General features: G+C 57.7%; 9 protein-coding genes across 9 annotated transcripts; 4 read left to right on the top strand and 5 right to left on the bottom strand.

Moving 5' to 3' along the window:
* Window positions 1–516: 516 nt before the first annotated feature.
* Window positions 517–2,306, bottom strand: CC84DRAFT_1161482 (uncharacterized protein). Its single transcript, XM_018177751.1, has 2 exons — window positions 1,374–2,306; window positions 517–1,311 (listed from the first exon to the last, which is right to left on the bottom strand). The coding sequence occupies exons 1-2, from the start codon at window positions 1,833–1,835 to the stop codon at window positions 622–624; spliced, it is 1,152 nt and encodes a 383-aa protein (XP_018040926.1). The 5' UTR covers window positions 1,836–2,306; the 3' UTR covers window positions 517–621.
* CC84DRAFT_489119 (uncharacterized protein) lies at window positions 2,049–3,167 on the top strand. Its single transcript, XM_018186481.1, has one exon. The coding sequence runs from the start codon at window positions 2,263–2,265 to the stop codon at window positions 2,890–2,892; it is 630 nt and encodes a 209-aa protein (XP_018040925.1). The 5' UTR covers window positions 2,049–2,262; the 3' UTR covers window positions 2,893–3,167.
* On the bottom strand, window positions 2,748–5,958 carry CC84DRAFT_1139224 (glyoxal oxidase). Its single transcript, XM_018176230.1, has 2 exons — window positions 5,509–5,958; window positions 2,748–5,462 (listed from the first exon to the last, which is right to left on the bottom strand). The coding sequence occupies exons 1-2, from the start codon at window positions 5,694–5,696 to the stop codon at window positions 3,152–3,154; spliced, it is 2,499 nt and encodes an 832-aa protein (XP_018040924.1). The 5' UTR covers window positions 5,697–5,958; the 3' UTR covers window positions 2,748–3,151.
* A 3,098-nt stretch (window positions 5,959–9,056) lies between these two features.
* On the bottom strand, window positions 9,057–10,904 carry CC84DRAFT_1237402 (uncharacterized protein). Its single transcript, XM_018183895.1, has one exon. The coding sequence runs from the start codon at window positions 10,657–10,659 to the stop codon at window positions 9,406–9,408; it is 1,254 nt and encodes a 417-aa protein (XP_018040923.1). The 5' UTR covers window positions 10,660–10,904; the 3' UTR covers window positions 9,057–9,405.
* Window positions 10,905–12,572: 1,668 nt separating this feature from the next.
* Window positions 12,573–14,005, bottom strand: CC84DRAFT_487739 (phosphopantothenate-cysteine ligase-like protein). The gene has a single exon (XM_018186480.1). The coding sequence runs from the start codon at window positions 13,827–13,829 to the stop codon at window positions 12,696–12,698; it is 1,134 nt and encodes a 377-aa protein (XP_018040922.1). The 5' UTR covers window positions 13,830–14,005; the 3' UTR covers window positions 12,573–12,695.
* A 348-nt stretch (window positions 14,006–14,353) lies between these two features.
* Window positions 14,354–14,929, top strand: CC84DRAFT_1161478 (uncharacterized protein). The gene has a single exon (XM_018177750.1). The coding sequence runs from the start codon at window positions 14,428–14,430 to the stop codon at window positions 14,710–14,712; it is 285 nt and encodes a 94-aa protein (XP_018040921.1). The 5' UTR covers window positions 14,354–14,427; the 3' UTR covers window positions 14,713–14,929.
* CC84DRAFT_1172944 (uncharacterized protein) lies at window positions 14,861–17,628 on the top strand (the record flags this gene model as incomplete). The annotated part of the gene is made up of 6 exons (XM_018180002.1): window positions 14,861–15,572; window positions 15,621–15,753; window positions 15,792–15,828; window positions 15,875–15,921; window positions 16,120–17,170; window positions 17,236–17,628. The coding sequence occupies 6 exons, from the start codon at window positions 14,861–14,863 to the stop codon at window positions 17,626–17,628; spliced, it is 2,373 nt and encodes a 790-aa protein (XP_018040920.1).
* A 657-nt stretch (window positions 17,629–18,285) lies between these two features.
* On the top strand, window positions 18,286–18,846 carry CC84DRAFT_1213868 (uncharacterized protein; the record flags this gene model as incomplete). Its single annotated transcript, XM_018182579.1, has 1 exon — window positions 18,286–18,846. One exon carries the CDS (start codon window positions 18,286–18,288, stop codon window positions 18,844–18,846), a length of 561 nt encoding a protein of 186 aa, XP_018040919.1.
* A 367-nt stretch (window positions 18,847–19,213) lies between these two features.
* CC84DRAFT_1256374 (uncharacterized protein) lies at window positions 19,214–20,344 on the bottom strand (the record flags this gene model as incomplete). The annotated part of the gene is made up of 3 exons (XM_018184618.1): window positions 19,214–19,253; window positions 19,305–20,129; window positions 20,260–20,344. The coding sequence occupies 2 exons, from the start codon at window positions 20,342–20,344 to the stop codon at window positions 19,618–19,620; spliced, it is 597 nt and encodes a 198-aa protein (XP_018040918.1). The 3' UTR covers window positions 19,214–19,253; window positions 19,305–19,617.
* Window positions 20,345–23,762: the final 3,418 nt, after the last annotated feature.

The following is a 23,762-nucleotide window of genomic DNA, read 5'->3' as shown; positions in this document are numbered from 1 at the left end:
CGCTCGCGAGAACGCTATCGCAGCCGGCGCCTTGATTTTCGTGCGGCCCAGGCAATTCTTGGGATCGTCATCTAGCTTCCGAAATCGCGTTGGCGGCGTTCTCACGATGACGCGCTTGAAATTCGAGCCCAAGCCTGGGCACCGTTCTCGGTACTAATCGGGTCGGGCCAATTCTTGGGCGTATGCCTTATGGATGCGGCACTGCAGCTCGTCTGTGCGCTGACTGCGTGAATGTGCTCAGTGGTGAGCTCGAAGTTTGGAAGTAGCCCATTTGCGGTTCCGGCTGCTCCCGTGGCCCCCGCGAGCCCTGGAGACGGACGGTCCTATGCCATCGAATAGCTTACCATCATTGTAATTTCACTCCATCTCCTACTGACACGACAACGCTGATGAACCGTAATTAGGCCGGCTCCCCAGACCCGAGATATGGAGGGCACAGTTTTCTCCCAGTTCTGCATTGGGCTCACTTTGTAACGCATTTTATGAGCTGACGAGCTGATAGATCTACAGTGTTTGTGAACCTTATAATTTCATATACATGTAGAAGCGAAAACGAAGTGGCAATACATCAAGCAAGGCCACCCGATTGAATACGCCAAACCGACTATCCCTAGAAGATCTCTACTCATGTTTGTGGTGACGCTGCCACCCAGGCTGCGCATCCTCATCTTCCTCGTCATCTTCATCATCTTCTTGATCCTCATAGTCCTCATCGTCATCTTCATCGTCGTCCTCCTCCTCCTCCTGGTCATCTTCATCTTCATCCTCGTCACCGGCCTCACCGCTAGGCTCGGGCGTAGCTTCAGCACCCGCGGCAGTCGACGAAGGCTTCACCGCATAACCCCCCGTCGGGGTCACAGCCGGTGCCGCAGATAGAGTCGGCGTCTGCGCAGGAGTCGGCACAGACGTGTTCTCCGCGACCGCAGACTGCGAGGCAGCAGGTGTAGCGGAAGCCTGCTCAGACCCACCACTCGGACTGCAAGCGCCGCCCAGCGCATTCAGACTCTGGTCCTCGTTCTTGATCAGGATAGACAGGTTGACACCGGCGGGGCTGTTGCATGCGTTGCCGCCGTACTCGATGTTGAAGACGGCCTTGTTAGCTTCGGTAAGGGGCTTGTACTTGTCGCACTCGTCGTACTCGTGGCACTGTTCGTTGACGGCGAACTGGATCACATCGACGACGTCCGGGATGAGGTCGAGGGCGTTCTTGAGGCCGATAGCGAGGTTGTTGGCCGCGGCGGTGGACGCAAGGAACTTGACGTAGTCGGCATACGCAGACTGGTCGAGCCCGAAGCCGTCTTGGTTGTCGTTCTGGGGTATGTCAGCGGCATGGTCCATCAGGGGGAGGTGCGACCCAAGGAAAAGAGACGTACGAATCCATCGACATTGTCAGGGTCGACGGCGGTGCAGCCTTTCTGCGCTGCGAGCTCTATGCGTGTTTTCATGATTGCTCGCACGTTGTCACTCTTGACATTGACCCAGTTCTCGCCGGCCCAGCCTTCCAGGCCCTGCCCATAGTCATCCGCATTGAACTTGTTCGCATCCTCGCGCCAGTCTTCACGGGATCCAGCGCTGAAGTAGCAGATGACTTGCTTGTTCTGGTCCTTCAAGGCACTGATGGTCGACGCCTCGTTGTCGAAGAGATCGATGTCGATAGCAGTGACCTCGGCACTTGCCGTGCTGGCCAGATCGTCCAGGTTGGTGCTCCCCTTGTTCAGAATGATATCCCACGACGCTCCCGCGGGGAAAGCCGCGACCTCGCGACGCTGGGGGTGCGGATGGCCTGCCGCGAGACCGACGGAGCCACCCAGGGCGACAGCCAAAGCAGGAAGCATCTTCTTAGTTTTTCTCAAACGTCAAATCACGAAATGAATGAACGGCAGCGCAGAGAATCAACTCCACTATAAAACGAATGAATGTGAGTAATGAATGAACGACGCGACGAAAAGACCGACTTGTTGGAGATGCACCCACCGGCACTTGCACCCTCTGCAATATATAAGTATGCGCACACGCCTGCCGGACAAGCCAAAAGTCCGCAACGTCAAAGTTAAATCACCCTCCTGTCATCCTGCACCCGCAATTGGTCTCGGTGGCGCAGTGCAACACACCGAGCCAAGCGCACAGCGGCCAAGTCCGCGCGGGTAAGGATTTCGTCCTGAGATTCCGCATCAAGCAAGAGGCCAACAAGACCACACCTCCCTCCCAGGTGTGAGCCCGCCGCATGCCTGCACACACCGCCCTGCTCGAGAGAGATTTCCCATGCGCTTTTTCCCAAGAGGGCATGTAAGTACCGGAGACCTTGGGGAACACCTCAAGCCGCGGCCCGCCCCAAACCCCCGACGCAAATCCTCCGATCCCCGCCCCCAATCCTCATCTCCCTTCCTTCCCCCGACCCCGTCCCATCACACTGTACAACCACGCACACCCCCAACCTCACTCAATCCCGCCTCAGATAGACACTCTCACACCCCTCCTTCCCCAGCACGCGCGCACCGCCGTGCTATTCCCAGCTGCCGTCCGGCCGCAGGCCTGCAGCAGGCAGCGCGTACACGCAGGATATATGAAGTCGCGCTGGCAGCCACTGGTCCGGCCGTGCGCACGGCGTTCCGCCAATTTGCCGCGTGTTTCAAACAAAACGCACACGGGCGCATGTCGCGAGCATCGCAGACAGGCATTTACCTTTGCAACGCCAAGGTTGCGTGTCGTTGTACTTGCTCCAGGAATAGGTTGATGGTGCATGGATCGCGTGTACCTACATTCGCATCTAATCTGATGGTCTGCGATCAGGTACCCAGACACCGGCGCGACATCATACATACCGCAGCACAGCAAATCTCCTCACTCGCTACAGGAATTACGCAAAGCCTTCCGCATTCATCATTACTCTAAGATTTCCAATCCATTCAAGACATCGCGAGACGTCACTCAGTATCTACGTACACATATGCTCGTATACAAAGGAAAACAAAGGGCCATGCAGATAAATGACCTTGTCGACCAAATCAGCTCTATTGGTCTAAATTACACTTCCTTCCCTCATGCAATTCGGTTAGCCTCAACCAAAATCGCACAAAGAATATACTAGAAGGCGAAGTAATAGGATGCGATGCTCTGGGGTAGGTTTCTAGAGCCAAGCCAACTAACCGCCCTACGACACCTGGACAAACTGGCCCACCGACGGCACGCCATCCACAAGAATATACACCACGTACGGACCCGCAGGCGCGACGTTCCGGTTCGGCGGCAGCGTGACGTTGATCTTCTGGTTCTTCTGGCCGGGCTTGAAGTTGGCCACGTCGAGGAACAGGTTGCGGTGGCCCATGTGCACAGAGTGCGTGACGAAACCGCCATAGTACAGGCTCACCTTGACCTCCTTCGCGTTGGGCGGGGCGTAGAAGCTGATCTCGAGTGTGCCGCCGTTGGCCTTGAGGTTCTTAGTCTTGAGCGCGACGCCGGTGGGGCGCGTGGGGTTGCCCTGCAGGTAAGGGGGGGTGTAGATTTCGTTGCGGAACTCGGTGACGAAGGGGTTCTGTGCGCTGGCCTTGAGGATGGGCTGCTCGACAGGGTTGGAGCCCGAAATAAGAAGGGTACCGTCGAGGAGGAGAAGCGCGACGCTGTGGTAGAGACGCGCGATGTCCGACTTGGGGCCGGTCGTGAAGCGCTTGCCGACGGGCTGGGCGGGGTCATAGATCAGGACCTCGAGGGCAGGCGAGCGGGCAACGCCGAAGCCTTGGGCGCCTTCCTGAGCACCGTTGACCCAGATGACAGTGCCGTCGGGGAGGAGAGTACCCTCAACCATACCGCGACCCTCGGGCATGGCCTCCATCTCCCATGAAGGGTTGGCGGCCTGGGGGTTGATGCGTCCGCAGGAGGCCTCGCCAGGGGCGCTGATGTCCTGGTAGGGACCTCCACCGCAGATGACGACGTCGTTGCTCCACTTGTTCGCGCTGGAAAGAGAAAGCATGACGGAACCACCGGTGTTGGGGTAGGTACGGTAGCTGCCGGGCAGGTCAGGAAGAGTGCGAACAACGTTGCCTCCACCGACGTTGAAGATCTCAGCAGACTTGGAGACAAAGACGAAAAGGTTGCCGTCGTTGAGCAAGTGCATGAACGGGTACATGTAGTAGGGCTGGTTCTTGGACAGGATCTCCATGTTGGTGCTCTTGCCGCGGGGAGTACCATCGGCGTTCAAGATCTCGTAGGTTGGGTTGTTGTTCTCAGGCTTTGAGGGGTCGAGACCGTTCAAACTTCCGGAAGCGACGAAGATGCTGTTGTCAGGCATGATCTGAACAGACGCATACCAGCGAGCAGTGTTGAGCTGGGCGCCGGGCTCACTCCAGCCCTGTCCGTCGAGAGAAGCATCGGTAGCAGAGCGCTTGAGGTAGCGAATACCCTTGAAACCGTCGCCAACGGTGGGGTCGATGAAGTCAAGAGGAGCGTTTCCACCAAGAGATACGAAGCGTCCGTCGGCCAAGAAGATACCACCAGAGCAGAAAGCATTAGTCTTGTAAGAAAGGGGAGTAAGCTTCTGCGTGTTCGGGTCGTACTCGGAGGAGTAAGCGTATTGTCCGTTACCGAGCTTGAGTTCGGTGTAGTTCTCGACCTTGTCCAAGAAGACGACCTTGCCGTTGGGCATGAGACCGGCGTGCATAGCCGGGACACCAGAGCGTCCCTTCTTAACGAGAGTTCCGGGCTTTGCGGCCGCGGGGGCGGGGCTGGCCTTGGGAGCAGCAACAACTGGGCCGTTCGTGCAAGGGCCGGACTGGCATCCCTCACCGCAGTGAGAGGTGGTGTTACCACAGTAGCCATACATGGAGCAGCAGGAACCCTGGGCCCAGTTTCCGCAGACGGTGTTGCCAAAGGTGGCACCACAGCTGCCGTCGACGGTGACCTTGCCAGTGGGCTGAGCAGTGGACGAGGTCGAGGGCTTACCAAGGACAGGCTCGCCAGAAGTAGTGGTGGATGGGGGTCGGGTAGCCGAAGCAGTTTGGACAGGAGCAACAGAGGTAGCGGCACCGTCGGTGCAGCCATTCTGGCAGCCGTTGGCTACCAAGCAGTGGCCATCAGTTGAACCGCAGTAGCCATAAGACGAGCAGCATCCTCCGTATGCGCCCTTAGCGTCACAGGTGGCGCCTCCGAAGTCCTTTCCACAGCGGCCATCATCACGAGGAGCAGCGGCATTAGGGGACTTGGTATCCACGGGGTTGGCGGGAGTGGTGTTGGTAGTGCATTCGCCAGAAAGGCAACCGTCGCCGCAGTGCGCCGCGGTACTTCCACACCATCCGTACGAGCTGCAGCATTTGCCGTCGTATACTGTGCTGGCCGGGTCGCAGAGGAGGTTGTTGTGCGCCGGACCGCACTGGCCGTCAGTGGAGTACTTCTGGTTCTGCCTCTTGACAGGGGCACGGCCGGGGAAAGATCGTGATACCTGCTGCAGGTTGTTCTCGTTGTACTTGCAGCTACGTGATATTAGTGGTGGTTCCACAGGCTAGCAGAATGACTTACACATCGCCTTGGGCGCAATGCTGGCCGGTCAAGCACTGCGTGTCATCGTGCTGAGCGAATACGCAGGTTGGGTTCACCCAATGGAAATTGATATTGGCGGCCGCGAGGCTGGCGAAAGCGCCTACGGTCAGGAGAGTGGCCCTCATGGTGTAACCTTTGGATGCGTAAGCAGGAGAAGGATAGTGCATCCAAGAGGATTCCAAGGGGGTTTATGTGTAGGACGAAAGGGGTGGCAGGAATATAAAGATGATGCCGACAAGAGGTTGGTGATGCATGTGCTGGTGGCAGGACAACAAGACGACCACCGAGGCAGGGCGGAGGTGCAGCCGCAGCTGAACAATTGCACCGCATATGCTTCGCGTGCACATTTGGGCGGTTGCTATCCCAACCATGTGCATGCGGCAGGTGCTACTTTGGGATGTGGTCGCAGTGTGCGAGAGGTGGAGGAAGCTGCTTACCTGGTTCAAGGCAAATCCAACGAGAGTCAAATGGATCCGATCTTCACGTCACGAAGAAGTGTTGTCTCAAAGACGAAGATGGGCGGCCAAGGACAGGTCAATATATTAGGTGTTCGGCAGGAACGAGCGTGATACACAATTACCCTGCGCGAGGGATGGTATACAGCGCGGCGAGGAGCTCTCCTCCGGAATTAACGAGAGACGGGATTAAACGAATGTGGTTGCTGAGGCAAGGAACCAACAGCTGGAGGAGGTGAGGGGGAAAACAAGAGGCGAGGGACGCTCTCATGTATACAAAGCAACTGGAGCCATTTGGTGCGCTCCCCTAGACCGGCGTTCACGGGAGGCCAGTAGTGCCGCTGCGGTGGGCCAATGATGGCGGCAAAGCAGCGCCTGGCGCGAGGTTGCGACTCGCGGGCGCGCCACGATCTCTACAGGGAATCCGTCTATTTCAGGAGCTTGTGCCGGCAGCGGGTCCACCAGGGACGCATGGCCGTATCTCTGTGCCATGGCGGGCACGAGCACTCCGGCGCCGGCACGCTGGCCAAGCAGCACGGCGGGCGAGGGCGGACATGTTGAGGGCGGATACCACGGCCGCGCGCTCCAAGACGCGGTGACAGTGCGCCGACGGTTGTCAGTCGCTGGAATTTCACGATGGTAAAGCTTGAGCAGGCAGTCAAGCATCGCCGAGAGAGACGCGAAATCGATCTTCGCACCGAGCCAATCAGCCCCTGATGCCCCCTGACCCCGCTTCAATTCTGCATTCACTGCGCGCGAGGAACGGGACTAGCGCCGCCGCGCTCCCGACGGCCGCACCCAAAAGGTAGCCACTGTACACAAACACGCATAGAGACGCCCTACTTCCGCACAGCGCACCCATTTCGCGTGCTTCTGCGAGCCGCTGATCGCCAACAGGGCACCGCGCTTGTGGAGCTGCCGAGCCTGCCCAAAACGAAGCCCACAGCTAGCCGCACGCCTGCCCCATCAGGACTCGTGCGTCTCTGCGTTGCCGCACTATCCGCTTGTGGAGGCAAACTTCATGGATGAGATAGTTCGATGCAGCCGAATCAGGCTCAGCAGTTTATCGATTCTGGTTTCATGGCCTCGCTGTCTCGTCGGCACCTCAGGCCATCCCCATCAATTTCCCTGACCAGTAGAACCCACCTTGGTGTGTGCAAGCGATCCACTAGACTGTACTCCACTCCAACGGCGTGTCTTCTAGTTTATGCGCTGGCAGGTCGCTCGTCTGGGTCGCCTCGAACGACAGACGCTCTCTGCGTTGAGGTTTACGCACCCAACGCATTGCATCGGCCTGCACTGCGCCGCCAGACCGAGATGCGGTTCCATCGTGGAAACAAAACCTGCCTTTGTGTCGACCTCCTCGCGCCGCCGCGAAAGTCAACTATCCCGCTTCATCTATGCTCTTCGCCACCAGCCCAGTGTTGCGAAGAGCGAGCACCTCCATGGGTGATGCCTTGGCACCCTCGCACCCGTCCGCACTCCGCTTTTGTCTGCGGTGGGGCCTTCGTACCTGTAATTGCGCTGCCTCTGGGCCTAGTTTTAACTTCGTTCCTGGTGCCTGGTACGTGGTCCTAGTTTTCGGTCCGGTTCTGGGACGGCTGAGATTTTCCTGACGAGAAGCAATGGCGGCGTGGTGTCGCCAACGGATCCAGCGGGGTGAGAAGGCTGTTCGGGTCACTGACTGCCCGAGCTGCGCAATAATGTGTCGTCGATTCGTCAAGAGGAGATGCTGCCGTCATATTGCCGTTAGTGATCGATAAAGTTATTGACGGCCTGGCAGACGCTGTTGCTAACCGCGCAGAAATCAGTGACTTGTGGATCTCGCCGCTGTGTTTTGTCACATTGGAATATGAGCCGCCTCCAAGTTCTCTCATCCGCCTCATCTCGGGCTCTGCGTTTCTTTGGGGAAGTCTTGGTACTTTCAAGGGCGTTGCCAAGTCGCCGTTGAAAATCAACAAACAAGTGACATCACCGCGCAGGCTTAAGCTTTCTGGCGGGTCGCTGCATTGGCAACAACGGCGCCACTACCAAGCTTGATGCCACAGAGGGAAAGAAAACAATAACGATAGTACACCGCGAATCTGCGAGATGCCCATTGCTGTACCACCATAGGACCCGTCACCCGCAACCCACAACGCGAGACACCACCTTTTGCTTTAGCTGTATTTCGCTCAGCTCCTCCGCCCTCCCACTGCATGTGACTAGCATTCATCTGTCGACAGCCAGCCTTGCAAGGCCAAATGCACCCGTTAACCGCGTCCATCACACCGCCATCCATTGGACCTGCAGTATCCAGGCCTCTTCCTCCACCCAACATCTCAAACGCATATCCACCCTGCACCTCTACAGAGAATATGCAGGTAAACTAACCTATCAATGACCTTGCCTTTCCCACACGCACGCCGCGCGCCGAAAGCGCTACATGCACCTAGATTGTAACACAGGAAGGAAACCCATCACCCATCCGCTCCCCCAAGCGAGAAAGCTGGTGTCGCACAACGTGCTTCCGCGCCTTCCTCCCCGCCTGCCGATGAGTGAGCAGTAGAATAGAGCAGGGCAGGATGGAGCAGTGTTGGGTCTTCGCGACGAGCATCGGCGAAAGGCGACTTCCCACTTCAGGCTTGCCTAGAGCTGGGTGCCGAGCGAGACGTGCGAGGCGGGGAGAAGCGAAGGCACCGCGAGAAAAACGGGGGACAGCGCGCATGAGGGATGACATTTGACGGCGGAAGCAAGGGAGTGCGCAACGTCCGTTCTTTCGCGGGGCGATAGACGTGCTCCACGAGCGCCGGCAAGCGATGCGCGGCCACGCCCGAACACAGTCATTCCGCCTGCTCTTGAAGCGTAGAACCTCCTGCAGACGTTCTCTACGGGAGCGAGACTAGCAGCACAATCGTCCTGTTTGACCCAGGATGTTGCGCTCGATACCTGCCGCCTGCCGCCTGCCGCCTAGCCCTCCGCCCGCCGTCTCCAAGGGGTGGCCAACGTCCTTTGCGGGGTGAAGGGCGAGCGCGGCGTGGCAGGGAGGAATGAGGAGCGTGGTGAAGCCTTTTGCGTCTACTGAGGCTAGGGTGGTGCTGGGTGCGTGGAGCAGAGAAGGACTAGAGTGAGGGCGTGGATGAGGAAAGTATGGCCGAATCTGAGACAGCAGCACCGACTACATCCGGCCATTGAAGTGATGGAGCAGATGGAGGCACTTTGGAGTTGTGGTCATTGTCGTTGGAGGTCATATCAATGGAAGATGGTGATGTCAGGACAGAGAGAAGACGGTGTTTTATACTCATTTCTCATCTCCGTGCGCTGTTATCCCGCTGGACACAATGCGATGCTGTACAAAACCCAAACCCTAGTACAGAAACCGATTTTTTTTGTCTTCCTCCCACCCTACACCACACCGCACCTCACACCGCTCTCTCTGTCCTCACTCATCACACCCACAGCTAATCACCCGCACAAACCCCCTTCTCCTGCCCTTCCCCCCGGCTTTCCCACTCCCCGCATTCGCTCTGTCTGCCTCGACCTCCCCCAGCCCTGCTCCACTACCTTCACTCCCCCGCCGCCCACCACCCCCAATGCTCCCCCGCCATCGCCTCCCCCGCCAGTACTTGACCAGCCCCCTCTTCTCCTCATCCTCGCTATCGCTCTCCTCCCATGCACTCATCGTATTCTGTAGGCTGTAGCTCGCGCGACACACGCTCGGCGGACTCGTGCTAGGCAGGGACGCCAGCTCCGACGGCGCCGCGCCGCTGACGCTGCTGTGCCGCGCAGACGAAGAGTAGTACGCGCCCGCGGTGCTGGGCGGGGTCGTGATGTTTGCGAGGGAGCAGGGGCGCGCGGTCGCCCAGGGGGAGATGGAGGAGGTCCGGCTATGCGAGGTCGAGGGCGGCGTGATGGGGGAGGTGGGTCCTGCGGTGGGGAGGGGCTTGCGGGGGAGGTGGTGCCTGTCTGCGGCGTCCGGGAGGCTGGCTTTGCGGGGGCGCGAGAGGGCGGCGTCGAGGGAGGAGCGGGGGGTGGTTTGCAGGGCGGGTGGGGGGCGGAGGGAGGAGAGGCGGATGGGGGGATCAAAGGTGTGGGGTATTAAGGCGGATGCTGAGGCAGAGGAGCGGTGGGTGCGGCGCTTTGGGGAGGCGGCCGCGGGAGACGTGGTTCTGGGAGACGTGGGCTTGGCTGATCGCGGGAGGTCTGGTGCTGGGAAGGCGGGCGTTGTAGGGGTGAGTGGGGGCGTGGCTTGGCCTGCTGGCGAGGAGAGGACGATGGTCTTCTTGCATGCTTCGCAGATTCCAAGTGTGGACCTGATTGGGCCTTTGCATGTCTTGCAGATGGCCACTGTGGTGGCCTCGGCCGGGAGCTGTGGGTGCTGCCGCGTGGGGAAGCCAAAGTCGAACTGCGGACATCCTTTGATGGATGGTGTCCTTGGCGATGAGTGCGGATCATAGCTCCTGATGATATCGTATACGGTGCCGCTCGAAAGACGCGATCCTTGTGCCTGACGGCGGGCTAAAGAAGGTGTGGTATCCCGTCTCTTTGCATTTTCTACAGCGCGTCTTTCGTACTCATCCCATATTTGTGCCGTGTTTCCGGGTGCACATGGCGGGGGTCGAGGATCTTTGAAGGGCGAGATTGTACGAGCCAGTGGCGAAGAGTGTTGCGGTGTGAAGGTCGTTATGGTAGACATGCTTCCGGCGCGTTAGCAGCAACTAATTGAAAAGTGACGCTGGACGAGCCAAAAGTGTCGGACAGAGAATGGCCAAGGGCGATAAGCTTGATAAGACGGTAGGTGCCACGATATATACATGCACACGACCGGCGTCTTGGAGTCAAGGGGTGAGACATGTTGTTTATCAAGTACCGACTGGCCAGGTGCTACGGTGAGGAGGCTGGGGTGGGAATATCTGAGGTGCCAGGGCCAGCGTGACATAGGACCAGCTTGCCGGGACTGTGGTTTGTGTAGACCTGAGATCTCGCGACTCGATCGATATGTCGCAGCACTGAGCCGTCCAATTGGGCGCGACGCTGTGACACAAGCGAGTCGGAGCGAGTAGGCGAGCAGAAATCAGCAAGGGATGGCAGTCTTGTCAGATGTCGGAGGAGTTGAACCTGGTGGAGGCGCCTGTCGAGAAACGCTCTCAAACAGCAGACGCTTTCGTCAATCTGGTCATGCATGTCATGCTGCAGCGCCAGCGATGAGAAAAGTGGGAGAGTGGAAGCTTCCAAACGCCACACAGAGTCGGAAGAAGATTGCAATACATCCGGTGATGCAGCTAGAAGAAGGCCATGGTGACGCAAGGCGCTGTGCGTGGGCAAAGGGTGGTAGCGCTAAGCCGTGACACAGCGACATATGGAATGTAACTTCCTCGAGTCCCCGCCTCATGCCCATAAATAAACACACATCGAACTGGAAAGAGAGAGTGATGGGTGAGACAAGCCATCTCATTATGCACAGGACTGTTCGGACTGCTCGAAGATGGACGAGGAAGAGCGACGTCTCACGCAGAGACGAGGCGGAAGAGCAATTATCTTGCGTGCGCCGAGGGCTGGTACAGTATTGTTGTTGCGAACGTTGCATTGTCTGCGGATGCATTTCGTCTCAGCCACCGCGCTCACATCGGTCACGGCCGCCAGACATGCAGCCATTCTTCGAAGGGTGTATCGATAACACTATCATGGCCAGAGTCTAGAATAGAGCCGTGGAGAGCCGTGGATGGAGAGGAATAGCCAGAGGGAACAGCTTGGCATGGCGACTGGAAGCGCTGCCTCGCACAGATTAGAGAAAGTGACAATTTTTGGGCAAGCGCGATCGTGACCATGCCCCTGCCCACCGAACCTTGTACAGTTGGTCTGCTGAGGAATAGCCAAAAGGAAGGGAACACAAGGACCGCAGCTGCTTGACATGTCAACGTCAACTGGAAGCGCTTCACACAGGTCAGAAAACATTGCCGTTGTGGAGTAGGCGCAACGACTTGGACGATGATGCGCGTCAGTTTTGTTGGATGTTGTCGGTATGGAAGCATTCGAACTAGACAAGGGCAAGGAAGCTAGCGGCCCGCTCTCAACGGGAACACTAATCCCCGGCCTACCATCACCGAGGACTTGCGTTGGCAACTTTGCTTTTCACCGTGGATACCACATGTGTTTTGCCACGGGTCAATGTACGAGGCCCACAGAGAGGAGCTCGCTGGTAAGTGTTTTCCCGAGGACCTGGTGCCGAGCATTGCAATGCACTACACGCCGCCTAGCAAGCGCTCAAAATGCTGCTCTCGACAGCTGCAGTTAGGTCGTTTTATCCTGGTCTCTGATCCTACTCCTATAACCCTGCACCGCCAGCCGAGCCCGATATCAATCGCATCGTCACCACTTGGCAGGACCACCACAGCACCGCTCCTCCCAGCGCGCACCAAACGCCGTCGCATGACTTTCTCCCCCGGGTCTGCTCGCGCCCCCATCCAGGTCGTTGGGAGCGTGTAGTGACCGAGACATGTCTCATCCAGCGTCGCACATCCACGCGTGGACCAAATGGGACATGCTCCATGTCGGTTGCGCCCGATTCGGCATCTTGAGGCACCGATTCGGCACTCGGTAGAGCGTGGGAATGGAGCTGGGAGCGTGACCTTGGGATGCATGCACATATATGAACAGGAAGTCAGGCGGCAGGCACACGCTCACGGAGTTTCGCAGGATACCATACCTCGTCTGTGCTTATTTATTGCTTGTCTATATCCGCTTCTGCGTCTGCTCAATGTACTTTGTATGCATAGCTTCGATGGCCGGGATGATGAGAGATTCAATTTCAACGGCGGGCTCGCCTTTGGGCGCTTCGGACTGCGTCTCCAGCAGCGACTGCGACGTTTCCGACTGGTCCTGCTTCGCTGCGGGGTCGGCGGAGCCCACGAGCGAGGGCACGCCCGAGAAGCTCTTGGTGCGTCTGTGTTCGGGCACGCGGATCCACTTCTCGCCCTCGAGCCGCGACACGAAGACGACCTCCCACTTGCGGGTGCTCAGCAGATTACCAATGACGAGGTGGTGCGAGTACTTGTCCAGGGCGTAGCGGGCCTTCTTGACAAGTATCGAAGGGTCCGTCTCGAGCTTGAAGCTCACTATGATGCCGTCGGGCGCCCAGCCGTCGACGAGCTGCTTGAGGAACTTGGGCACAGGCTCCAGGTCGATGACCAGCTTGCGGCCCTCTGTGCGCGTCGCGGGCGGGAGCACGGTGGCGTCGGGGTCCGCGGCAGACTGGGCGAATTCCTCGTTGGACTGGATCTTGTGCTCGACCATGCGGTCGCGGGGCACGAAGAAGTCGGAGACGGCAGCGGCGAGGTAGAACATGGCGCGCGGGCCCAGGGGGCGCATGAGCCGGGCGACCTCGCGCAGGTCCCACAGGTACTCTGTGATGGTGACGAAGGACAGGATCAGCAGGCGACCATCGCGCTTCACCTGGGTGTACTGGCGCAGCACGTCGAGCATGTCGGCCTGGTGCTGCTCGTCGACGGTGACGCGGCCATTGTCCTCGCGCATGAAGTCGAGGAAGGAGCGCGTGTTGTGCGAGTAGTGGCGTGAGTAGGGCAGCAGCGAGAACTGGCGGTGCAGGAAAATGACGGCGTAGCCCTGGCTCAGGAAGTACTCTGCGCTCGTGGCGCCGCGCGTGCCGGCGGAGAAGTTGTCGATGTAGCGCACTGTCTGCGTCTCGAGGGGCACCGTGGTGCCGCCCGACGTGACGAGCACCAGGCGGCGGCGGGCGGCGCCGTGGCGGTCGACGAACTCGCGGGCGAGGGTGACGTTGGCCTGCAGGTCCTTGGGCGGCGGCTCGTTGGCGAAGTAGTCGTGCTCGGCCTGCTGGTGGTCGGCCATGCTTGCTGCGGTGCGGCGGGCGTGCGGCGGGGGTGCGGGTGCATGTGTATAGCGAGGTCCGGTGGTGGCAGCTGTGCCTATGGGGCCTGGCGGGGCACGGCGGGCAGCTCGAGCGCTAGCTGCCTTTGCGCGGCAGCGGGGCACGCTGCGAGGGCGCTGCCTCCGCGGACGCTGCCCGCCTGTGTATAACAGCAGGTCGTGCCCGCGCCGCCTCGACGGCGGGCACTCGGTCCCCTCCCCGGCCCAGCACAGCAAGCTGCTGCCCATCCCCGCGCGCACGGCATGGCCCTGCCCTGCGGCAGCCCCCTCGTCATGGCTCCAGCGCGAGCGGCCAGCCCAGCGCTAGACATGGCGTTCTCAATCCGCATGCTCCGTCGCCAGCTCGGCCACCCCACCCACCAATCATCGCTCGCCGCCGCCTCGGGGGCGAACTCCAGCCAATCGCCGCCGCACCAGCATCGCCCAGCAACAGCATGAAATCTGAGATCAAATGCTCCAGGGCCTGCCGCCGCAGTGCTCTTGTGCTGCTGCTGGTGAGCCATGGTGCCCCCACCTGGTTCCTTCACTCTCCCTCGCATCCCTGCCTGAACTTCTGAAAATGGCTTTTCAGCAGCCTCACGTGCCCCTCGCCCGGCCTGGCAAACTACCCATACCACGCCTCGACAGACCACGAGAGCCCCCCAAGAAGCCCGCCGCGCCCCGCCAAGCCCGCGTCTCCAGAGCATGCTTGAGCTGTCGCGCCCGCAAGATCAAGTGCAACGGCGCCCAGCCAAAGTGCCAGAACTGCGCCGACAACCAAGGCGACTGTGTTTATGCCGCCAGCCGCAAAGACCGCCTCAAGACGTCCGTCAACTCGCTGTCCTGCTCCCCTCTGATTCACTGATGTTTGAAGCGCCACCGAGCACAACCAGGACCTGCTCCACTTGCTCCAGGAACTGCGCCCGGGCGCTTCGCCCCGCGAGAAGCAGAAGATCGACGACATCCTGGCCGCTGTACGTAGCGAGCTGCCACTGGACGGGAGAGAAGCAACAATGCTAACACGACCAAAGGCCGCCGAAGATGTGGCTGAAGCCGCCCTGACCCTGCAGAAAAGCCCGGACAAAACCCTAGGCGACTCCCCCAATGTCGGTCTTGAAGACCAAGCCCAGACCGACGACCTGGACGAGGCCAATGTCACGGCCGAGGTTGGCTCCAATGAGGATATTGACAACATGGGCGAAGATCTCCTGAGCAGCAAGCATTCTCGAGCCATTGGCTACATAGGCAAGAACTCAGAGGTCCAGTGGCTGCGGAGACTTCATCGCGAGGCAGACGGCACAAGTTCTGGCCATCATGACCATGGACCCTACGGGCCTCCGGGCAGTTCGGCCCAGGCCCACGAACAACGCATAGCCGCCATGCACCAACGTCAAAACAAGAACCCACTTCCACTAATGGACACGAGAAGCTGCAGTTTCTACCTCGATGAAGAGCCCCTGGATATGGACATGGAAGTTGACCCTCTCGAGTTGCCGCCCTACGAGACGGCAGAACACCTCCTCAAGTGCTACATGCAAACCGTCCAGAACTCTTTCCCCATTCTCTCCCAAAAGACTTTCACAAAGCAGTTTGTCCATTACTATTCCTTGGTTGCTCAAGGGGCGCCCTACAAACTGCCCCAAAAGTGGCAAGCTATGCTCAATCTAGTCTTCGCCATAGGCGCTGTCTATTCCCACCTTATGGAAAGTGACCACGCTGCCGACGGTAGGCCTTTTCTCTCTGCAACCCGCGCTCAATACTCACCCTTCGCAGAGAGAGATCACCTGCTTTACCATAAAAGAGCGTGGGCTTTGAGTCTGAATGATCCTTGGCAAGTAATCCTTCTTCGAATGGCTCCATCAAGCGATATGAACCTTGTTACTGCCATCTCTTGTAAACAAGCAAAGTTTGAAATCCACGAACAACTGCTGACGACAACATCAGGTGGCTCACCCATCCCGACCTTGCTCAGATGCAAATCGTATGTGGAACCAACCTTACCGAACAACATTGGTTAACACTTCCAGACTGGCTTGTTGTCCTTTTACTACATGGCCATCGGTCACGTCAACAGGTCAGTACCTTTTCTGTCTTGGTCCTGTTCTTCGACCCTTTCTTCCGCGCACTGAGCAACGAGCTGCATTCAGGAGTCGGCTTCTCCTTCTTCTTGCTGGTCTATCAACCTTTCATTTGCGCATTTGCCATTGACTCAATATCTTCGCCGCCTCAGGTTTGCACTTGAAAGCACACTCCACTGACAAAAACGATACAGATCCTGGGTTGTCATAGGAATGTCTATTCGTTTTGGCTTCTCTCTGGGACTCCACATACGCAACGAGGATCGCACTGCTACCGCAGTAAAGAAGGAGCTGCTGTCGCGAATATGGTGGGCAGTCTATTCACTTGACCGTACCCTGTCTGCCGTGACTGGTCGGCCTTCGGTGGGAGCTGATGTCCATTCGTCCACCACTCTACCTCTTCCGATATCAGCCAACGACATAGACGAGGCCATCATTCAAGCCAAATTTGGAACAAGACCGAAATGGGGTAGTGCGACTGCCGGATCGCCTTCGGATGCGGGCTCATCTCGTGCACCAAGCGCCACGCCGCTGGGAGGTAACCCCAGTGGCACCGATGCACGAGACACGTTAAATGATGAAGCCAACGCGGGGACCTTCTTGATTGCCGTCGTAAAGCTGGGAATGGTGTCAAACAATGTCCTGAACCAGCTCTACTCGCCAAATCTGGTCACAAAGTCGTGGAAAGACATTCAAGGCTACATTTCACAGCTTGCAGACGATCTGGATGCGTGGCTGTACTCGCTTCCTGCGGGCCTCGATCCCTTCAAAGACCACGGCCGAGGCCAGACCATGCAGCAGGAACGTAATATCCTCAAAACCTACTATTACAGTACCAAGATCCTTATATGCAGACCCTGCCTATGCCGCTTGGACCGTCGTATCCGATCACAGACGCAATCTTCAGTCAATTTCAACCACCAAACTGCAGCGCAGTGTGTGGCCGCGGCCAAGTCTATCGCCGCATGTTTGCCAGACGATATGGCTGTGTGGGGCAAAGAAATCTACAAAATCTTCCCATGGTGGTCCGCAGTGCACTACCTAATGCAGTCTATCGCTATCCTCCTGCTAGAAGCTTGCTACGAAGCAGAGAGCTCAGCTGTCCTGCCCGCCGTGAAGAAGCTGGTACGTTGGCTACGCGAACTAAGCTCCACCAACAGGACCGCAGAGCGCGCGTATTCGATTACCGTCGACTTGCTCAAAAAGTTGGCTTCGCGGACTTTCCAAGATCCCCGGACCACCCAAGTAAGTTATGTACGGACAAAACCCACATCGAGCCACATGCACAACGGCCTGCTGATCCGCCCCAGGAAATCAAACAACTGCTCTCGGAGCATCCGAGCCCTACCGTGTCCGATGTCGGTTACTCGGGCTTCGCCACGCAATGGCTCACTGGCGAGGAATTTCTCGAGCAGCACCCCTCGCCGCAGGAAATGCAGCCCAGCGGGGAGTCCTACATGTCCAATGTGTTCGCCGAGTCGATGCCGACGGTCAATGTGTTTCCGGGCGCCACGGACCTGCCCGTGTCGGGCTTCTTCTCCGAAGCGCTGCACTCGCACTCGCCGCTGGCGAATGTGTTTCTGACCGGATTTGACCAGCATAATCCGCTGCCGTTTAACGTAGGCGATGTGTACATGCCGGATGCGCCGGGGCAGGCGCCGCACGGCCAGCGCTCAACCTGGGACGAGTACCAGGAGAGATGACCGGGGGCATCGGGGCAACGAGTGTGGGCGTGTATGCGTGCGACGATACCTTTTGCTTCACCGATAAATAGACGCGTGGTAGCAGCGACAGGTGGGCTTTCCGGGGCCGATGGCGCCAGCCAGCCGCAATAGAACGACCTGCGAGTCAATTGAACTGACAACCCTACGTCAGCGACGCACTTTCAATATATTCGCACTGGCCACCCTTTCGGTTGAAGCACTAGGTCAGATCAAGCACATGCCACAGCCGCCTTCCGCAATCGCTGCCACAGACTCTCGATAATTCCACGGACCTGTGCGCCGCAGCGAAACAAGACCGTTTCGTCAGGTGCTTCTTCGCCCCTCCGCCATCTGAAGCTACCCTGCGCGCTGCGATAATACTTCAAGGCACCACCTCTCACACCACCCGCTCCACCGTTAACACCCAGGCACTTGTGTACGGACACCCCAACAGGCAACACGAAAAAACCCTTGATTTTATTTGTGCGGTATTCAGTACCCACCGCGTAGCGCCTCGACAACCGGACTTAGGGTAAGATATCACGTGAACGAACCATTCACTCGCCCCGCACTCGACCAACACGTCCAGCAGCCAACATCAAAATGGCCGGGAAAAGGTCCAATGGCGGTCTGCAGTCCACGTAAAAGGCAAATTTCATGCTCGCGAAGTCCAAACAGGCCGGAAAATCAACGGAAGCCGCTCCCGTCAGTGAGAACGAGAACACCGAGATCCTCAGCCGCACACCTTCGCCCGTCTCTGTCGGCGACCTACCCCAGGCCCCCAAGTTCTCGGTCTCGCAGCCCAAGTGGCGCAAGGTCCTCGCCCCCATGCCTGCCGCCGGCGGCTTCCTCAAGATCGTCAAGGCCGAAGGCGCCGGCTATATTGACCGGGAGCCGTGCCGCAAGATCGGCGACCGGGGTGTTGACGTGCTCTACAAGAATCCCAGAAGCATCCTAAAGGGCTATGGAAAGGAGGCTATGAACTTGTGGTGGGCGCAGATCGATGAGTTTGCGGTCCTGTGGTGCGGCGGCGAAAAGCGCGATGATGATATGGAGTGGGTGAATCAGTTCTATCCGAAGGAGCATTGGAAAACGCGGAAGGCGTTGGCTGATAGGGAGGCGATGATGGAGGAGGTCCGGGATGAGGATGAGGATGAGGAGATCAAAGAGGAGAAGTTAGAGGGGCCGCATGGTGGTAAGAAGAAGCCGAGCTTGTAGAGGGCTTTTATATCTCTGAGAAGCTCAGGGCGAGTTCAGGCACAGCTTCCGAGTTAGGCATATATATCGATCAGGCACAGTTATTGGAGACAAACGCGCGCCTAGATCTCTGGACGGATCCTCGTCTTCTTTTTCTATAGGTTTCAGGTTTTTGGCTCTCCAATCTGAGCATCGATTGGTTACAGTTGAAATCTGTAGGGCCCAATTGAACAGAAGATTGTTCTACGTGGCGATCAAGACAGTAGAGCACGCTGCTCCCAATTTTCCCATGGCGCCTGTTACACTTTCATCTTCGCCAGCTTCCCCTTGCAATTTAGACCTACCAAATAGGCTGTAGCACACGACCTGGGAACATGTACATTAAGGTCCTCGCTCTATCCCCAGCAGCTGCAACCTAAATGGTGTGGCTCCGTATTCATCAGCTCGGGTGGTACGTCGTTTGGGTAGATATCACTCACAGTCAAAAGATGCAACAGCAATTCATAACACGAGCTGTATGTGCTACGGCGTGCAACTAGTTACATAATACCAAACAAGACAGAGTGTTCGCGCCTCGATATCGTCTCGCGGGATAGGCAGACGGAGTCAATCACAGACATAGCATGAGACAACCACATACCTCCCAAACTCGTATGAGTCTCCGGGTATGGTTATTCCGATCTATATCGCACCTGGAAGCGCATGCCACCCGAGCGATGCCAGTGCAAGGTGCTAGCAAGATTATCTCCCTGGATTTATCCCTTGAAGCCTGATGGTATGCAACAAGCCCACTCATACATGATCCTTGCGCTTTGGTTTCGCGACGACGGACTTCTTGTTGTACTTGTCCAGCCACTCGTCCTCGCTGGACTCGGCCTCTTCATCGATGCGTGGTCGATCCTGCACGAGGTCGAGGGACCGCCAATTCGCCATGTTGTTCTTCGAGTGCTTCTCGTTGGGAGTGACGACCGCGACAGCCTTCTGGCCCGGCACACGCGTGATGAGGTCCTCGGTCCCGGGCACACCCTCCGCCAAGGGGGTGTGAGGCTTGGGTGTTGGCGACATCGACTTTTTCGCCTGGTATGTCGGCACAATCGTCCATGCGGAGACGCCGTCACGCTTCTCCGGCACATGCAGCTCGTCGCCGACTGGAGAGAAGTCGTCCAAGGGTGAGAGTACAGACTCTGTATCGTCGTCGGATCCGGCGCTGAGGTTCGGCTTCTGCTCCTCCTCGATCACGCTGGGAGAAGGGACGATAGCATGGCCATGGCGTCGCTGACGTTGCGCTCGGGGTCCACACCCATCTGGAAGACGTTAGCTAGGCTCTGTAGTAAGCTTGATATCGTAGGCTTACGCTGTTCATCTGGAATGATAGACCCGTGTGGTGGACTTGCGGAGCAGGCGAGGTGAACGTTGGGACGAAGCTATTTATACTGTTTGAGGACGACTTAAGCTTAGTGACGCCTGTAGACTGTTTGGTGGCAGCGGGCTTAGGGCTGCCTGACTGGCGTGGTGCCATGTTAGGTTCTAACAGTGTGAGCGGACGTGTAACCCGTAGCATTGACCGAGACTAATAGTTACCGGTATACAAGTAATTGCAACTTATCGAATACGAGGCCTAAGTGACTCTAGCTTGTGCATATGGACTAACGTCCCTCCCTGCGTTACCGAAAAACCCCCGTAACCGAAAATAGCAGGGGTACTTTGGCTTTGAGCGATAACAACTCTGCGCAAACAGCCGTCTTTCTTATACTTTCTAATAGATTATGTATTCAAGTGTATTCCGAATACACTAGCACTGCTCCTATCAAAATATACAATCGCGTCGTCGTTTCCGCGCGCAACTTGTAGAGAACCTTGTCCTATAGCATAAGAGACAGCCCTTCCTACATTGCTGCTATCTGCCTCTCCTTACTCAATAACAGTCATGAATAATCATATCGGAGCATCGCAGCCTTGCTACGATGTGGGGAAATTGTTATTGGCCTTGTGCTTGCTGTGGCGCGCAATCTTCTGCAGGGCTGCCTCGCTGATCGGTACTTCTGGTGGAAGCGACAGCCAATCTTAGCTAATGCAGTGCAGCCCTGCATACCCTGCATAATCCGCGTGTCATGATGTACTTACAGTGCGGTACACATCAGGCCGGCAGCTGATCGATCAGTGGCTGTGCAGCGTCTGAATAAGCCAGTACTCAACCTAGGCACCTGCTAAGCGACAGCCTGCAGCCTCGTCGATGAGTTCCCACGTGCAGCCGCAAGCAGGCTGGGAGATGTGTGCCGCTGCTCTGCACCGCTTATTCTACACGACAGCACGCATGCACTACCATCGATCCCGGCCAGTTTTCGCTGCTCACGGAAATACTCGGCGGTCCGATGCGTCTTCTGAAGCGCTCGCCGAACGGCGGTCTCGAACTGGTACCGTTCAGCGACAACAAGAACCTCCCTCCGTATGCCATCCTGTCGCACACGTGGGCCGAGGGCCAGGAAGTCTCCTACCATGAGCTGGTCGCTGGCATGGGAAAGGACAAGGCCGGCCACGACAAACTCAACTTCTGCGTAGACAGAGCGCACCAGGATGGCCTGCAGTACTCGTGGGTGGACACCTGCTGCATCGACAAGAGCACCAGCGTCGAAGTCAGCACTGCGATCAACTCCATGTTCCGCTGGTACCAGCGGGCACGCAAGTGCTACGTATACCTGTCCGATGTCGAGGTTCCAAATGAAGTCACCGACGCCCAAGTGTATCCGATTTCGTGGGAGGCTGCATTTCGACAGAGCCGATGGTTCATGCGAGGCTGGACGCTGCAAGAGCTGCTTGCGCCACCCACAGTCGAGTTCTTCTCCAAGGAGGGCAAGCAGCTAGGCAGCAGGATGTCGCTGGAGCAAGAGATCCACAAGATCACCAAGATTCCTGTTAAAGTGCTCAGAGGACAGGGTCTGAGCGAGTTCAGCGTCGAGGAGCGGATAAGCTGGGCAGCTAGGCGTATAACAACGTTGGAGGAGGATAGGGTGTATTGTCTACTGGGGATATGTGGAGTGTTCCTGCCGCTTATCTACGGCGAAGGAGAAGCATACGCAAGGCTGCGCCTGGAGGAAGAAATACAGAGGCGGCAGAAAGGGCACGGAACGGAACATGTACGTGACTTGACAGGTACGTTCGCGAGGCAGCAGTCCTCAGTACCAAATAACAAAGTGCAGCTCCTTCCCCGTTACCCTTTCCGAGGAACGCGTTGTTTGTCGGGCGAGAAGACCAGCTTCGCTCTCTCGAACGCTTCATCGATTCTAGCACACCCTACCGCATGTCAGTCCAAGGGCTGGGCGGCTGTGGGAAATCGGCGCTGGCCCTTGAGCTTGCCTACCGCACACTGATTCAAGACGCTGGACGTCCCGTTTTCTGGGTGCCTGCCATCAGTCGCCAGAGCTTCGAACTTGCCTTTCGCGACATAGGAATCCGCCTCCGCGTGCCCGGCATCACCGAGGACAACGTGGACATCAAGCAGCTCGTCAAGGATGCGCTGAGTTTAGACGGCGCGGGTCACTGGGTGATGATTGTGGACAATGCGGACGATCTTGGAGTGCTCGCAAACGGCACTAGCGTCCATGCCGGGTCGGCTCGTCTGCAGGACCATCTCCCGCATAACGACAAAGGCAAGATCTTGTTCACGACACGGAGTAGGAAAGCTGCCGAAGAGCTGACTCCGAGCCATGTTCTGCAGCTAGACGATATAAGCAAAACAGAAGCGCGGCAGCTGCTTGCGCGGCGGATATCGAAACCAAGGTTGCTTGACGAGGAGAAAGCTGCAGACCAACTACTGGAGTCACTTCAGTATCTACCGCTTGCCGTTGTGCAGGCGGCTGCTTTCATCAACAGCAACGACGTCCCAGTATCCGAGTATCTCTCGCTGTTCTGGGCAACAGGCACCAGGACCGAGCTCTTCGGCGAGCATTTCGAGGACCCTAGCCGGTACAAAGAGATGGAAAGCACAGTCGCTAGGACATGGCACATCTCGTTCGACCAGATCCAGAGGCAAGACCGGCTTGCTGCGGAGTGTCTTTCGTTCATGGCATGCATCGACCGCATCAACGTTTCCCGGTCCCTGTTGCCTCGCGGCGGCTCGGTGCTGCAGCAGACCAAAGCGATCGGGACGCTGAAAGGATATGCGTTCGTCACGGAGCGGCAGCAGGCTTCACAGGAGCCGGGCAGCGAGAAGTGCTTCGACATGCACCGACTGGTCCACATGGCATCGGTATGGTGGTTGGACAGACATGGCGAAGGGCCGGCTTGGACAGCGAGAGCAGCGGCGCGACTTGAGGAGCTGCTTCCGCGAGGTGGACACGTGAGGAAAGAGGTATGGACGGGGTACCTCGCGCATGCGATTCATGTGACTAGACCGGACAGCGTGTTGGAGGAGACAGCCAAAGCCTCGCTTCTAGATCGGATAGGGCGATGCCAATCTAGCCTCGGGCAATACTCTGCTGCAGAGACAGTGCACCGACAGGCACTGTCGTTGAGAAAAAGGAAGTTGGGGGATAAGCATACTGACACACTCACGAGCATGAACTACCTGGCAGAAGCGCTTGAAAGCCAAGGCAAGTACGAGGAGGGGGAGTCGATGAACCGGGAGACGCTGGCGTTGCGAGAGAAGGTGCTTGGGTGGGAGCATCCCGACATGCTGACGAGCATGAGCAACTTGGCGGGAATGCTAGAGCGCCAAGGCAAGTACGAGGAGGGGGAATCGATGAACCAGGAGACGCTGGCGCGGAAGAAGAAGGTGCTTGGGCCGGAGCATCCCGACACGCTGACGAGCATGGGCAACTTGGCGCTCGTGCTAGACAGCCAAGGCAAGTACGAAGAGGCGGAATCGATGAACCGGGAGACGCTGGCGTTGCGAGAGAATGTGCTTGGGTGGGAGCATCCCTCTACGCTGGCGAGCATGA

The sequence above is a fragment of the Paraphaeosphaeria sporulosa genome, assembly GCF_001642045.1.
Source record: "Paraphaeosphaeria sporulosa strain AP3s5-JAC2a unplaced genomic scaffold CC84scaffold_2, whole genome shotgun sequence".
In the NCBI taxonomy this organism is placed as follows: Eukaryota; Fungi; Ascomycota; class Dothideomycetes; order Pleosporales; family Didymosphaeriaceae; genus Paraphaeosphaeria; species Paraphaeosphaeria sporulosa.
This window is presented reverse-complemented; position numbering and strand designations above follow the sequence as displayed.

Coding starts and splice junctions, on each gene's coding strand:
- CC84DRAFT_1237402 (XM_018183895.1), bottom strand. CDS start 10,659: ATGTCTACCATAACGACCTTCACACCGCAACACTCTTCGCCACTGGCT.
- CC84DRAFT_487739 (XM_018186480.1), bottom strand. CDS start 13,829: ATGGCCGACCACCAGCAGGCCGAGCACGACTACTTCGCCAACGAGCCG.
- CC84DRAFT_489119 (XM_018186481.1), top strand. CDS start 2,263: ATGCGCTTTTTCCCAAGAGGGCATGTAAGTACCGGAGACCTTGGGGAA.
- CC84DRAFT_1161482 (XM_018177751.1), bottom strand. CDS start 1,835: ATGCTTCCTGCTTTGGCTGTCGCCCTGGGTGGCTCCGTCGGTCTCGCG. Junction 1,312..1,373: donor CTGACAATGTCGATGGATTC/GTACGTCTCTTT, acceptor GACATACCCCAG/AACGACAACCAAGACGGCTT.
- CC84DRAFT_1139224 (XM_018176230.1), bottom strand. CDS start 5,696: ATGCACTATCCTTCTCCTGCTTACGCATCCAAAGGTTACACCATGAGG. Junction 5,463..5,508: donor CATTGCGCCCAAGGCGATGT/GTAAGTCATTCT, acceptor AATATCACGTAG/CTGCAAGTACAACGAGAACA.
- CC84DRAFT_1161478 (XM_018177750.1), top strand. CDS start 14,428: ATGGCTTTTCAGCAGCCTCACGTGCCCCTCGCCCGGCCTGGCAAACTA.